The sequence below is a fragment of the Rhinolophus ferrumequinum genome, chromosome 24 (genome assembly GCF_004115265.2).
Source record: "Rhinolophus ferrumequinum isolate MPI-CBG mRhiFer1 chromosome 24, mRhiFer1_v1.p, whole genome shotgun sequence".
Taxonomy (NCBI): domain Eukaryota; kingdom Metazoa; phylum Chordata; class Mammalia; order Chiroptera; family Rhinolophidae; genus Rhinolophus; species Rhinolophus ferrumequinum.
This window is the reverse complement of record NC_046307.1, coordinates 27,006,171-27,019,811: the sequence shown is the minus strand read 5'-3', so window position 1 is coordinate 27,019,811 and position 13,641 is coordinate 27,006,171. Positions and strand designations below refer to the sequence as shown.

General features: G+C 42.7%; 1 protein-coding gene across 3 annotated transcripts in view; it reads right to left on the bottom strand.

The window, feature by feature from the left end:
• Positions 1 to 13,641, bottom strand: part of SGCD (sarcoglycan delta) — an 832,261-nt gene that overhangs the window by 115,401 nt on the left and 703,219 nt on the right. For all 3 annotated transcript variants that reach the window (XM_033096288.1, XM_033096287.1, XM_033096286.1), the window contains one exon: positions 12,506 to 12,625. In XM_033096288.1, the coding sequence (XP_032952179.1) occupies positions 12,506 to 12,625 (120 nt within the window). The remainder of the gene's footprint in view (positions 1 to 12,505; positions 12,626 to 13,641) is intronic.

The window sequence follows — 13,641 nt, the reverse complement described above, 5'->3', positions numbered from 1 at the left end:
AATGCCAAGAACCTTCCTGATGATGTCACTTCTTTTCTTTTTTGACCTGTGAAAGTTCTTGTATCATAAATAACTTCTGTGTCACTCTACTTGAGTTTTCTCTGGCTTACAGCATCAAAATCATATGGACTAGTCTCATGAACATTTCAGCCACATCCTGCACAAGATACTGCCCGCAGGACGTCCCTGGGAGGTTCTAGCAGAACCCTGAGGTGGCTCCTTAGCTCAGGCTTTTGGGGAAGAAAGCAATTCTTGTCTACTCTGGGCTGATCATGACAATCTCCTCCCAAAAGATAAATCCGAATGTGCTTATTTGCTGGAATACACAGTAGTCATTCATCCCACTTCCTCTATCCCATGGGACCCTACTTTTGGTTCTGCTGATCCAGCTGTCTAGGGGGCTGTTACTCCCTCGCCTCCACCTGCTAAGTCATCCTCTGCCTCCACCCTTTGCACTTTCCTCAAGTTCTCCCCCAGGAAGTTTGTCTCGGGCCACCTCTGTGGGCTGGGTCTCCTATCCCCGTCTTCTGTTCTCCATCACTTACTGTGAAATCTTCTTAGCACACACTGCAGCCAAATACTATCCTACATGTTTCGTTTAACTTTTTGAGAAATAGTCTCACTGCTATTTAATATTTCACTGGGCATGTGTTTTGACACCTCTACTAGACTATTACCTCTTTGAAATCATGGGGCTTTTACGCTGTGTCCTTACATCTGGGCATTGAACTCCGATTGATGACAGTTGCACAAATGGGGTGCAACAGGAATTTGTAGAAAGGACAACAGTAAGAGTCGTATATTGGGCCCTTATTAGACACTTAGCGCTGGGCCACGGATTTGACATACATTATGCAGGCACTCTAACTGGCCTCATTTACAGATGAGCAGTGATTCAGAAACTTGCCCAAGGTTGTGCTGCTAGAGCCAGGCGTGGAATTCAGGCAGTCTGTCTCCAAACACTGTACTCATTTAACCATGCTGCTCTCCTACACAACTACGGCTCCAAAGGAGGGAAACTCAGGCATCTGCCTCTATTCTGTGACCTGAGGGGTTCTGGATATTTTCTCCTCGATGTCTCCCTATTTTCTTTGTTTGAATTCATCCTCACCACCTTATCCACTATTTCTAGGAAAGACAAGGTACAAAAGGAGTGAAGATTAGAGAGGTGGTGCGTGGCCAAGTATGGCGCAAAGTGGGGGTGGAACATCAGGAGTCAAAGGACGTATTTTTAGCATTCTTTTCTCCCACTCAAATAAGCAGAATTAAATTCCAGTTCCTCCAGGAAAGGAACTCCTAGTCTGCACACTGAGAGTTTCTTATTCACATTGTCACCTCATTAAATTCCTAGTGTCACTGTGGAATATCAACCTTCCCTTTGGCCTCTGCTGGGAAGAAAGAAAAAAAAAAAATCAACTCAGGTAACTTTTTGGTTGCTTAAGAATATTTTGCAGAAGTGAGTATCATTAATGAGAAAGGAGACAATACAGCTAGCCTGCAGGCTAAGCCTCTTGACCCTGAAGAGGGCCTGGCAGAAGTTTATCGCCATGTTGGAGAATACTCAGTTCTTGGTAGTAACTGGCAAGAAGGAAACTTTAATGATAGAAACAAACCAACAGATGCCTGAAAGCGTATTAACTGCAGCTTGACAGACACTTTAAAGTCCTGTCAGTCCCACAAACAAAAGAAAAACAGAAACATACCGCTGGGTAAGTGCTGGAATTGGTTCTCTTCAAAGCAGCCGCCCTGTGAGCCTCATCAACTCTTTAATCAAACTAGAAAGCTGACAAATGTCCCCAACTGCCTTTTCTCCTCCTCTCGGCCCCCCCCCCCCCCCAACACACACACACGTGCAACTGAGGGAGACAATGGCTCGGCAACTGGGAGGTCTGCTAAGGGAATGCTGCAGGGACAGCTGGTGACGTTACACAGAAGGATGAATCCATCAGGCTGATAGTAAGCCACACCTCTCTCTTGCCAAAGGGAAAAGTGTGTGGGGCTCAGCAAAGGCCTCTTCCTCCTGCATCAGGAATCGACCCCAAAAGCTTTGGGGAAAAAGCTGGGCTGTGGCAGTTTATGATGCCCACACACGTGGCAGGAAGAGAGCGTGAAACCAAGTGGAGGAATCACCCTGGCTTTTGGACAGTCTCTCTTTTATTTTTTGGAGAATTATGAGAGTTGTACTCCCAGTAGCATTTCAGATAAAACCCCATTATTATTTCCCTATTGCAGACTTGTGCTTTTTCTCATTAAGCATCTCTGGTTTATTAAGGTTGGGGTTGTTCATCTGAGACTCTTTTATATTTGGGTTTCTCGCTACATTATTTATGGGAAATGTATTTTTATGATCTAATGCATTATTCCTGTAAATAATAAACCGACTTTGGAATGAGGCGCCAGAGAAGAACTCTACCACCAGCAATTCTTTTTAAATAGTTGAATCCCCAGCAGATTTTTCTCTGCGAATGATAACAGAAGACCGAAGGGGGGCCCTGGCAAGTTTCAGGCTCTCTTGATTTGTTACCCGCATGTTCCTATTAGATTGGTAGGCTTTCAATTCCCAAGGATCCATGTCTGAATTATTCAGTTTTCGCCACCATCTGTAGAGGAACTATGGTCCACATTTTACTATCATCCTTCAGCCTCTCTGTGCTTCCTTCCACTCATTGATGGGATACTTCAGAAAGGAAGGGAAAGACGAGGGTAAACATGGGTGCAAAGAAAAAGGGAGGGGGAGAGGTTATTTAGAGCCTACACACACGACTTAAGTGATGTGAGTAACGGCAGCCAACATCACGGCACTGGTAAGTATGGCAGAACCCAGTTTTGTCACGTTCTAACGCCCTTGAGTTCCTTCTCATGGTTAAAGGCAGGGAGATAGGGCCCTCAACTTTTGAAAATGCCTCTGGGAAGGAGTCACAGCCTTGGTAAAGCAGCCCTGGTTTCCTTCAGAGACAGCAATGGGCTGGGGGCTAGAGGCTGTTTGGGAACACTCACTAGATGAGCTCCTCTCAGTTCTTGCTCCAGGAACACGTGCAGGCCACCTCCTCTCTGGAGTCCATCTGCGCAACCTGTGTGGATGACTCTCTGACCCCTGCTCAGCTGGGCATCTCTTGGGGGCTTTTTCGCTGGCCTTTCCCACTGGACACTTGGCCTCCTCCTTCCAGAGGTCCACAGGCAGTAAGACCCAGAGCATCTAAAGCTGAACTATTTACCTCTAATCCCAACCTGCTGTTGCTCCTATGAATTTCTGTTAATGCCATCACAGTTGTCGAACAAGGCATGCAATACCAGAGACATCCCAACTTCCTCGTCTCTTGACCCTTCATATCCAGTTAACTGCCATGTTTCCTTAGTTCTACTCCAAGGTGATCGCTCCCATTTGTTCTTTTGTCTCTTTCTATCCTAGCTGAGGTCCTGATGAATCCCTCAGCGAAGGTATTCTAGTGTTCTCTTAAGTGAGGTTCAAGTTCTCCCTCCTCCTTTTTCTGTAGTATCACACTGATTATAAAACATTCCAATGTTCAAAATCTTTCAATGCTTTCATGCAACAAATAGTACAGAACACGTATGTGTACCAGGCATTCTAGACTGAAACACAGAAGGTCCTGCTATTAGGAAGCTTACATTCTAATGAGGCAGAGAGGGCGGAAGTAAACATATCTATCTATACACAAACTAATGTCATGCTGTGATAACGGCTCTGAAAGGGAATGAGGCAGAGGAAAGGTACAGACCAGGAACTGACAAACTTTTTTTTTGGAAAGTGCCAAATAGTAAGTATTTTAGGCTTTGTGGGCCATGTGATTTGTCTCAACGATTCAACTGTGCTGTTGCAGTGTGAAAGCCACCATAGACAATACCAATGAGCTTGGCTGTGTTCCAGTACATATTATCTACAAAACCAGGCAGAGGTTTTGGCCTGATTTGACCCACAGGCCCACAGGCCGTACTTTGGCAGCCCTGTGTAGACACTGGTACAGGGAGCATGCTCTTTTTATAAGGTGGGGAAGGAAGACCTCTTCAATGAAGTGATGTGTGAGCCACAAAGGAAGAGATCTTGTATGCAGAGACCGGGAAGAAGATTCTATGCAGACGGAAGAGTTAAGTACAAATGCTGGGAGGTGAAAACATGCTTGGTGATGAAGGAAGGGGGACAGTGCACCTGGAGCTGAGCAAGCAAGAGGGAGAGAACTTATAAAGTGTCTTCCACTAACAGCCTTCACAATCCGGGGGTCCCCTGTCGCATGGATCGTGCTCATGATTTTCCCTGATCAGACCTTTGATGAGTATAATGTATATTTGCTGCTGATCTTTGCTGAGCATCCATTTCCTTTCCTGGTAACGACACCCCAATTTTCCTTTGGACAACAACTCCTCTATCTCACCCTAAGTCATTTTGCCAACCTTAGCTCTTTGTGCGTTCCGTGTCACACTCAATCAGTTCTGACCCCCTATGACTGAGTGACGTCCACAGTGTCCTGTCCTCACAGCCCTGCTTGGCTCCTGCAGACTTATGCCTCCGGCTTCTTTATGGAGTCATTCCATCCCATGTTTGGTCTTCCTCTTTTCTTGTCTTCCTGCTGCCTTCTATTTGTCCCAGCACTATTGTCTTTTCCAAAGAACCCTGCCTTCTCCTGGTGTCCCTGAAGTAGGACAGGTTCAGTTTTGTCATTTTTGCCTCCAGTGATGTTTCGGGCTCTGGAAGAGGGGATGTGACCCAGGCCTCGCTAATAACCAGCATACTCTGTCATCCTGTTCACAAAAACTTGTTCAGGGATGGGCATATGGCCCAAGTCAGTCTGGTCGGAGTAAAACCGAGGACTTTGTGGGATTTAGATTAGGAAGAAAACCACTCTTTCTGCTCACCGGCAGAGTTGAAGACCAAATACAAGACTGGAAAACAGAGCTCAGAGATGGCACGGGAAAGAGAGAGACTGCATTTTGTTTGAGTCACTGGATCTAGCTTGAAGCTGGTTCCACTGAACTTTTCTATCTCCCCACCTGTGCTGTGAGTTGGACTTATACCGTTTAAACCAACCGAGTCCTGACTACTAAACATGTGCTATCCCAGTCCGCAAGCAAGCACTCCCCCTCTAAACTTCCCCCCGCAATCCATACTGAGACCTAGTTCAAATTCTCTCTTCACTTGTGAAGCTTTCTAAACTTTCTCTTAGACACTGCACCACCATAGCTGGATTCTGTAATTCCACAGTCACTTTGTTTCTATCCTATTAAACAGGTTGTTTTCTGCTTGGGCTCTCAGATATCTATATATGTGTCTCATCTCTCTGATTACAGACAGCTCCCTGAGAGAACAGGAGTAACGCCTTTCATCTCTGTATCTCCACGACGCCAGTCGCACAGATTTGGAGATATCATATATATATATGATACACACACATTCATTTAATGAATGAACACTTCTCAGAACACCCCATTCCTTTCGTTATAATTATCAATTGCCAGATCGCAGTCGAGTGTTTCATCAAAAACTAATTCGAAAGGCTACATGTATCAGCTGATGTCTTCCAAAAAAACAAGCATCAGACTGCATTTAAATTTCTATAAATCTTATGCTAATTTAAATGGCTTTAGACTTAATTAAAAATGTTTTTCAATTGATAATAATGTAACTCGGATAATTAGCATCTAGAGGACATATTTAAAAAACTAATCTAGAGTACAAATAGACCTAATTAACAATTAGAATGACAACTTATAATTACGCGCTGTTTATAAATGCTATAATGTCCAATTCATTGTTCAATGAAATTGGTCATTAATGAAAAATAAAATTACGTTTTCCCTGGTGTCTCCCTGAAGATGCCTTTTAGATGCACAGGCTTTTATGTTGCCCATTTGCTTGCTGCTTTTTAAAGACTGCTTCTGTATAATATTTAATAACGTTGTTCTATAATTCAAGCTAAACTACATCACACCTCATCTTGCAAACTAATTTTACAACTTCTTGGTAACTAAGTGGAGGGGCCTGACTAGAAACCTACATTTTCTGTGTCAGACCTAAATAGTACCTTTGTACTACGGAAAACCCCAAATTGGTAAAGCCACTCACGCCCAACTGAAGAAAGACAGCTTCTGGCATTTGAATGAAAGCAAGGCCTTGAAAACGAGGGGAATGGAGGCCTCATGTGGAGAACTAGGGAAGTGGATTCTGGAGAGGTGGGGAGTTTGGTGGAGAGGCATGTCAGCTATAGGTGATGAAATGCAAGTGATGGGAGGACAGCCATGCAGAAAGTCCAGGCTGTTGGGAATTTGGACCTCAAATTAAGAAGACAGTTTAAGGCAAAAACAGATTTGGGGGTCACCTGAAAAAGGTAAATGCTGAAACTGTGTGTAAGTGTGGGATTTCCCATAGACATGTGAAAAGAGAAAAACAAGAACTGAACTTTGGGGGAACCCACACGTCATGCCAAGTACGAATGCACGTCATTTACTAGGTGAAAGATGAGCTACTGAAGGAAGCAGAGAAACAGTCAGATGTGGGAGGATTGTGGGAAGAGCAGAGTATGCAGAAGGCAAAAAAAGCAGAGGAATAGCTGGAAAACCGTTGCCCAGTTCTTTGCCTCTCACTGTGATGCCAACGTGCTCCGGAGTTTGGGGAAGGTGAAGATTACTGTGAAAGAGGTCACTGAGTAGTGGGGAAGACTGCCTGGATTCAGATCCCGACTCCACCAGTTTCTCTTTGCGGAACTTTGGGCAAGTGGGCGCATTACTCTGTCCTTCAGTTTACTCCTTTATAAAGCAAGGTGATAAGCCAGTGCCCTCTTTTTTTAAGGTTGTTGTGAGGATCAAATATAGATTCGTGGTAAGTGGTTAGTTTAGCATCTTGCACAGAATAAGCCCTCAACATATGTTAGCTATATTTATTTTGTTGATTTTCTGGAACGAAGTTGTAAAAGCTGAAGCCTGACATCAACTGAGTGCAACCGGCAAAGTTGTGACTGTCCTGGGTCAGTGGTTCACAAACTTCTGCATACATCACAACCACCTAGAAGCCTTGTTCAGTGTGCAGGGCCACACACCCCAATTTCTGATTCAGTAGGTCAGGGGTGGGGTTTGAGTCTGCATGACTAACAAGAAAACCATAGCTGACGCTCCTATCCAAGAACCACACTTAGAAACCCACTGTCTTAGTGAGTGGAGGGAGAAACCCTCCAGTTTTGGGAATCCAACCCATGTCTTCAATCCCTCCACTACCTAAGTCCAATGTGAGAACACACATGTTAGGAAGACCAGCCTTACATGTACCCAGGTAAAAATGGGTGGTACAGTATCTCCTACCCCATAAAAGTGTTGTCTATTTTGGCCTTAGCTGTGTCCAGAAAATCCACTTGTCCAAGTTTACCTTGTATATGAATACTCCTACAAGTCCTAAGCCGATTTCTCTCTGAATGCCCTCCTTTGTGAACACGCAAGGCCTGTGTAAAATTTTAGGACCTGATGGGTCCCCTGAAGCCCAAGTGGGCTAACAGAAACCACTAACATGACAACAGTTAGCATGTATTGAGTACTTGATGGGTACCACGCCCTGTACTGTTCATTCTACATACAGGGTACCACCCACTTCTCCCAGCTGCTGTGAGAGCCAGACATTATTACACTACATTAAAGAAGAGAAGGATGCCTAGAAAGGTGAAGTCACACACCCAAGGGCACCAGCTGACAAACGACAGAAACCAAGATTAAACCTGTACTCTCAACCACTCAGCTCCTTGGCTCTTGACTGCTCTCTTTTCCTCAGGAAAGATGTGCATACGTGAGAGATTGGCAACTACAGCCTGCCTACACTGATTCCTTCATCTCTTTTCCAGGATAAAAATTTCCTGAATGATAACTGAATCATTCTTCATGAGGCATGGCTACTAGTCCTTTTGCCATACCATTCAAAGACCATATTATTCAAGGTGTGCGTCATTGTCTTAAAAACTGAACAGGTGTGTGTGGTTATCCAGAGAAGAATTTAAACAATGACTCTGAGCCTAAGGGTTAGGCTACTATATCCGAGAGGCATTATCTTCTCAGGGTTATTCCTTCTGACATTCTACTGCTTATTCCCACTTAACTGTAACTAAAATAATAGATTTTTTTACATATGTTTCTTATTATATTCATTCATCATTATTTCCATTCTGTATTTTGTTCCTCTCTTTGTTTTATACATGTGGAAACTAAAGCTTAGAGAGAGACAGAGACTTGGATGAGGTCACTCAGATCCTAAATGGTTGAGCAAGGTTTCAAACCCAGGTTATGTTGGACTCTGCCATGAAATACGCATCCTGATTCAAAACTCCCAAGAGCTTGTGCAGTCTGACAACTCAAAAAAGACAACCTTCTCATTAAGCTGAAAATGAAAATGCCTGAATTTCTCGTTCCACACCATATGGCTGCCTCCCAGCTGACAGGAAGCTCACGTCTGCAACACAGTAGGCTCATTTCACTGAGTAGGCGGATGGAGATTTGTGGGGCGGTCATTTCCTAATCTTCTCAGAACTGGCAGCAGCAGTGGTCTTTATTATGCTGCTTTCTTTCTACGTTTTTTTTTTTTTTTTACGTGAGAAAACAAATGCTTCTAATGATGGAGAGAGACAGACTTTATCCTCAATCATTCTCTAAGTGACACATCACAAGCATAAGCAGCAGCAACAACAAAAATATCCACCTGCCGTGAAGTGACTGAAAACTACAATAATCTTTCAGCCCTTAGTCTACACAGCAGTGGGGGGAAGGAGTTCTTCACCGACACCATCCTAGAGTTTTGTACACTAAGATTCAACTAAAATGTTTGGACATCTAAAATTATCCTGCATCTTTGCAAAGTCAGGTTTTAAAGCAATGAGTTGATTTATGAAGCACTAAGAAACTAATGGGAAGTGCCAAACACCATTTATACCAAAGGATCTTGGCAAGAGATACCATCACTTTTTCCCCTGGGCAATTATTTTAGAGCTGGTATAGCAAAGTACTATTGAAAAAGAGAATAGCCTAAAGTGTTGTGTGCGTGTGTGTGTTTATTAAACCCCCGAATCTAGAACTAATGTGGAAAGTGTCATTTCTGCAAATAATAGAGAAAAACATTAATTGTGAGAGTTGGAAAGGGTCTCAGAACCAATATATTTACATGCAGTCAAGTGCACTGAGGCTGGAGTCCATAGGCAAGGATTTGAACATCGGTCCTATTGCTATCTGGCGTCTGACCTTGGGCAAATTTCCTCACTGTTTCCAGCCTTAGTTTACTCAAATGAAAATGGGACAAATTTGAGAAGGCAGCAACATATGATGCACGGTGGAAAGTTTGCAAACTTAATTGTCTGACCTGTATAGTGCTTTAAAGTAAAGCAGTTTGCCTTCAAAATACCTGGCTGGGAATTCTAGCTCTCACCCTTTACTATGGCTCGGGTCTGTCATCTGTAAAATGGGGATGACAAAAATGAAGCCTAACTTATAATGTATTGGAGATGTGTAAATACCGGGGGTGCCAAAAAATGTTTACATATCACTTATATTCATCTTTTGTTATCGGTATATATTGTTACAATTTTAATACAGTTTTCCTTTCTTAAAATGTGTATGCATATTTTTTGGCACTCTCTGTATAACAGTACATATAAAGCATGGTATCGGAATCATAGCAAGTGGTCTATTTTTTGATAGTCTACCCACTTAAGGGGTTTTAAACATAAGCACTAAGAGGTCTCCAAAGGACACAGAGGGGAAAAGAATGAAACTACATAGCTAGGACTCCAGTCTCTGACCTTTCTCCCTCCCAAGCCCCACCCACCACCCAGGACAGTCCTGGTCTTTTATATATTTTATTTATTGGGATTGAACATAAATTCTTTATATTTAAAAGTTATTTTTTTTAAATGAATTCAAAAACACTGTTTGAAAATGTCTGCTCTAGACAACTCTTGTTACAGATAGGAAAAAGCAAGGCCCTGATAGACCAAGGGTGTTTGCTGTTCCAGATCATGGCACAGGGGCGCACAGGACCAGGGATCAGATGCCCCTGGATCTCTGCCTCTGCACCCTGCTCCCTCACTTCCACTGAGCCACCTCAGGTTGCTCACTGTCACCATCTAACTCTGCTCAGCCTGATGCTGGTCAGGAGGATGCTGAGTTTTGAAACTGAGATAGGTGAGCATAATGAGGCAAGTAATGGTGATAGGGGAGCTGGGGAGAAATACAGGTGGGAGAGTACAGGGTGGGATAATCGGGGGAGGGGGAGAGAGAGAGGGAAAGGAAGGGGGGGGGAGAGAGAGAGCGAGCACGCGCTTTCTGGCAAGTTGATTAACTGAGGGCAGAGGTGATGAGCAGGACAGCAGTGAAACAGGAAGAAGATGCCTAGTGAAACTAACAATACAGAGAACAAATAGTAATTCCAAGTTAGCACTTAATGAACATGTGCTATTTGTTAACCAACCAAATAAGCACTTCCACAGATTATTTCATTCAATCTTTCCAAGACTTTGGAAGGTAGATACTTCTAGGACCCCCATTTAATAGATGAAGGAAACAAAGGCACAGAGAGGTTAGATAACTTGCTTAAGGGCACACAAATAGTAAAGGATAGAGATGAGTTCAGATCAGAATGGGTGCATTTCTGAGCCTTTAACCACTACAGTTCAGTAACTCTTAGGCAGCAATAGAAGGGAAAGTTGTACTAGTATTTGGAACAGTAGCAGTAGCATGTGTAGTAACAGCGGCAGCAGCTACCATTGACTGAGGACTGTTTTGTATGAGGCGCTGTGATAAGTGAATATTACATGATCTCATTAAACCTAGGAACAACTCGACATGGTAGATGCTCGTAGTCCAACTGAGAAAAGAAAGCTGGCTTAGTGATGTCAGTAACGTGTCTAAGGTCACACAGCGAAGAGGTGACAAAGCAAGGAGTAAGAGCCAGGTTAGCTCCAGCATGCAACTCCTAAACCACCATGCTAGACAGTTCGGTGTACAGCCAGAGACACTAATTGGCTGTGTTCTCAGACTCAAGGACTGTGACAGCGGGACCACAGAAATTCCTGCCAATGTTTTTACAAACAAATTCTTGGGCCCTTCCGCCAGAGCTTCTAATGCAGTAAGTCATGGTTGGATCTATGAACATAAACTTTTCAGAGGTCCCCTAGATGATTCTCTTTTTTTTTTTTTTTTTGCTACTAAGACCAAATTTATTCAATAACCTAATAAAATTTTCATTATAAGTATCCAACAGTATAAAAAGTACAAAACAGATTTGTAGATTTCTAATATATTAAGCAAAGTGCATGACGACATATATCACATCCTAGGAGCAAAGAAAGGGAACAAAGAAGATTGTGTCTGAGGTCTAATAATAAATGAATAAATAAACCCAGAAGTAGAGCTGATCCACATTGTAGTATATTCTACCCCAAATACTGCAGCCACGATGTACAAAAAAAAAAAAAAAAAAAAAAAAGGAACCATTTTAAAATAGCTCAGGGGGAAGAAGATAATGGTTGGGCCTTGTAATACGTTTCAAAGGCTGTGGGACAGCCGACCCCACTCCCTGTGTAGTCTGTGCATATAGCGGCTTGCAGTTTTTTGAAAAGGAAGAAATATAAAATTTTAAATATAGATTAAGAACTATAAAACTACAAGCTGCCCATACAAGGTGGCTCACTCCTCATTGCTGTTTACACTATGCAATTTTTAAAATCCAGTTATAAAGATAAGCACTGAGTCATGTTATTACAAGGTAGGCAAATGATCCTTCCTCCCTTGGTATGAAAAATCTAAACCAGTAATATATTTTCCCTGAACTTTTACAAAAGAGGCAGTGAGAGCACTTTGGTTTGGGTTCAAGTAAGAGGATTTCAATAAAGATTTTAAAACTGAAGGGCTCCACCTTCAGGATTTATCATCTAACATCTCAATGTTCAGAAAGCGTGAGTAAAAGAAGCCAAACCAAAGCCAACCTTCTCAGCATTAACACCTTTTTTCTTTTAGATTTTTACTTTAATATAGAGTGGAAAAAAACAAAACACACCAAATCAAACAAACCTTAATAGGTGAAAACAAGTCCAACAATTACTCTACTCAGATAAAACCTTCACAAAGGTCAACTGAAGTAACACAGAGCTCAAACTGTATCGTGCAGATTTTCAATGAAGTCACCACTCCCGAGGCACAAACAAAGGTGATTCTTAGCTTAGAGCCAGGTTTAGTAATCATGATAGCAGGTATATAGGCATACAGGTCGTGACTGCTTCTTGCAAGACTGCCAATGTGAGGACAGATGTGCCCTCTTATATTTCTTGTCATGATCACACATCCCACTCAAAGCTCAGTGTTGGCACACATGCCACAAAGACTTCATGAGTTGAAAAATTTTCACCAGGGACCAGGCTCTGGGGTGACAGGTTCAACCGCCTCATTTTAAGAGAATCCAGAAACCATTTCACTTTTCGTCTCAAATGTACATAGTAGCATCAGACCGATTAAATGCTTAAAGTTTCCTTACCTAAAACTCGTAATCTCTCAGCTCCTACTACGACTTCATTGTTATCCGCAGAGAAGAGCAATTTTCCAGAAACTGTCTTTACTTCAAACTTTTGGCCATAAGCTTCTACGGCTTTTGGACCTAGAAGGGGGGGAGAGGGAGAGAGGGAGGGAGGGAAAGAGGGGGAGAGAGAGAGAGAGAGTGAGAGCAAGAGAGAGAGAGAGAAGATCAGGCTCACCGCATTTACTTACAATGAGCTCGTCATAGAGCGCATACATCTGACAAGACGGTATTGGACTTTAATGTAAGTGGACTGCTTTTCAGAAGCCAACCGTGAAAATCAATCTCATGACTTTAGCCATGTCCTGTCAATTACTTTTAATCATATGCTCTCAGGCTATGATTTTAAAGACCATCATGCCCTTCCTTCAAGCTAATGCTTGAATGAGGTTTCTCTCAGCTAACCATCAAATTACTGTCAAATATTTGTAGGTATAGGCTTGAGTGTATCGAGGCACAGGAGGCTCACCACCTCTTGAAGCACCCAGCATATCTTTGGCTAGTCCTAACAGCTGGAAAGGGTGCCTGTACTTCCAGCTGAAATCTGTCTCACTCTGTCTGTACCCTCGACCCGCTGGCTGCATTTGACATCAGACAGGTCTGTTTTCTCAGTATACTGATCATTTCCTGGCTGAAAAGGCCATAATATTTTGCGATTACTTGCCTAGGAAGTTGTTGAACCATTTATGCTGGGATTTCTTTCCATAAAAAATAACTTTCGAGGGTTTGTCATATGACAACAGATATTATTCTTGAAGGTGGGGCTGCAGAAGACAAAGCCTCCCTCTGCTTCCATAGCACTTATCTTCTGATGGAGACACACAGATGTCAATTTAAACACTGATTGATAAATAAATAAAACCCACAGAGAGTTTTGGGTAGTATGGGGAACAAACAGGTTCACGTGTTAGAATTCCTAAAAAAAGAAAGGAGACATTTCAGTGTATCTGAGCTGGAGCCACCTGAATACAGGAAGTTCATCAGACTAACCTGGGAGTGTAATCACCCTCATGGAACCTAGCTCGGATCAAAAGGAATTTATCTTTTGATCTAGAAATTCATACAGAAAAAAAATTATATTTATATTTAACCAAATC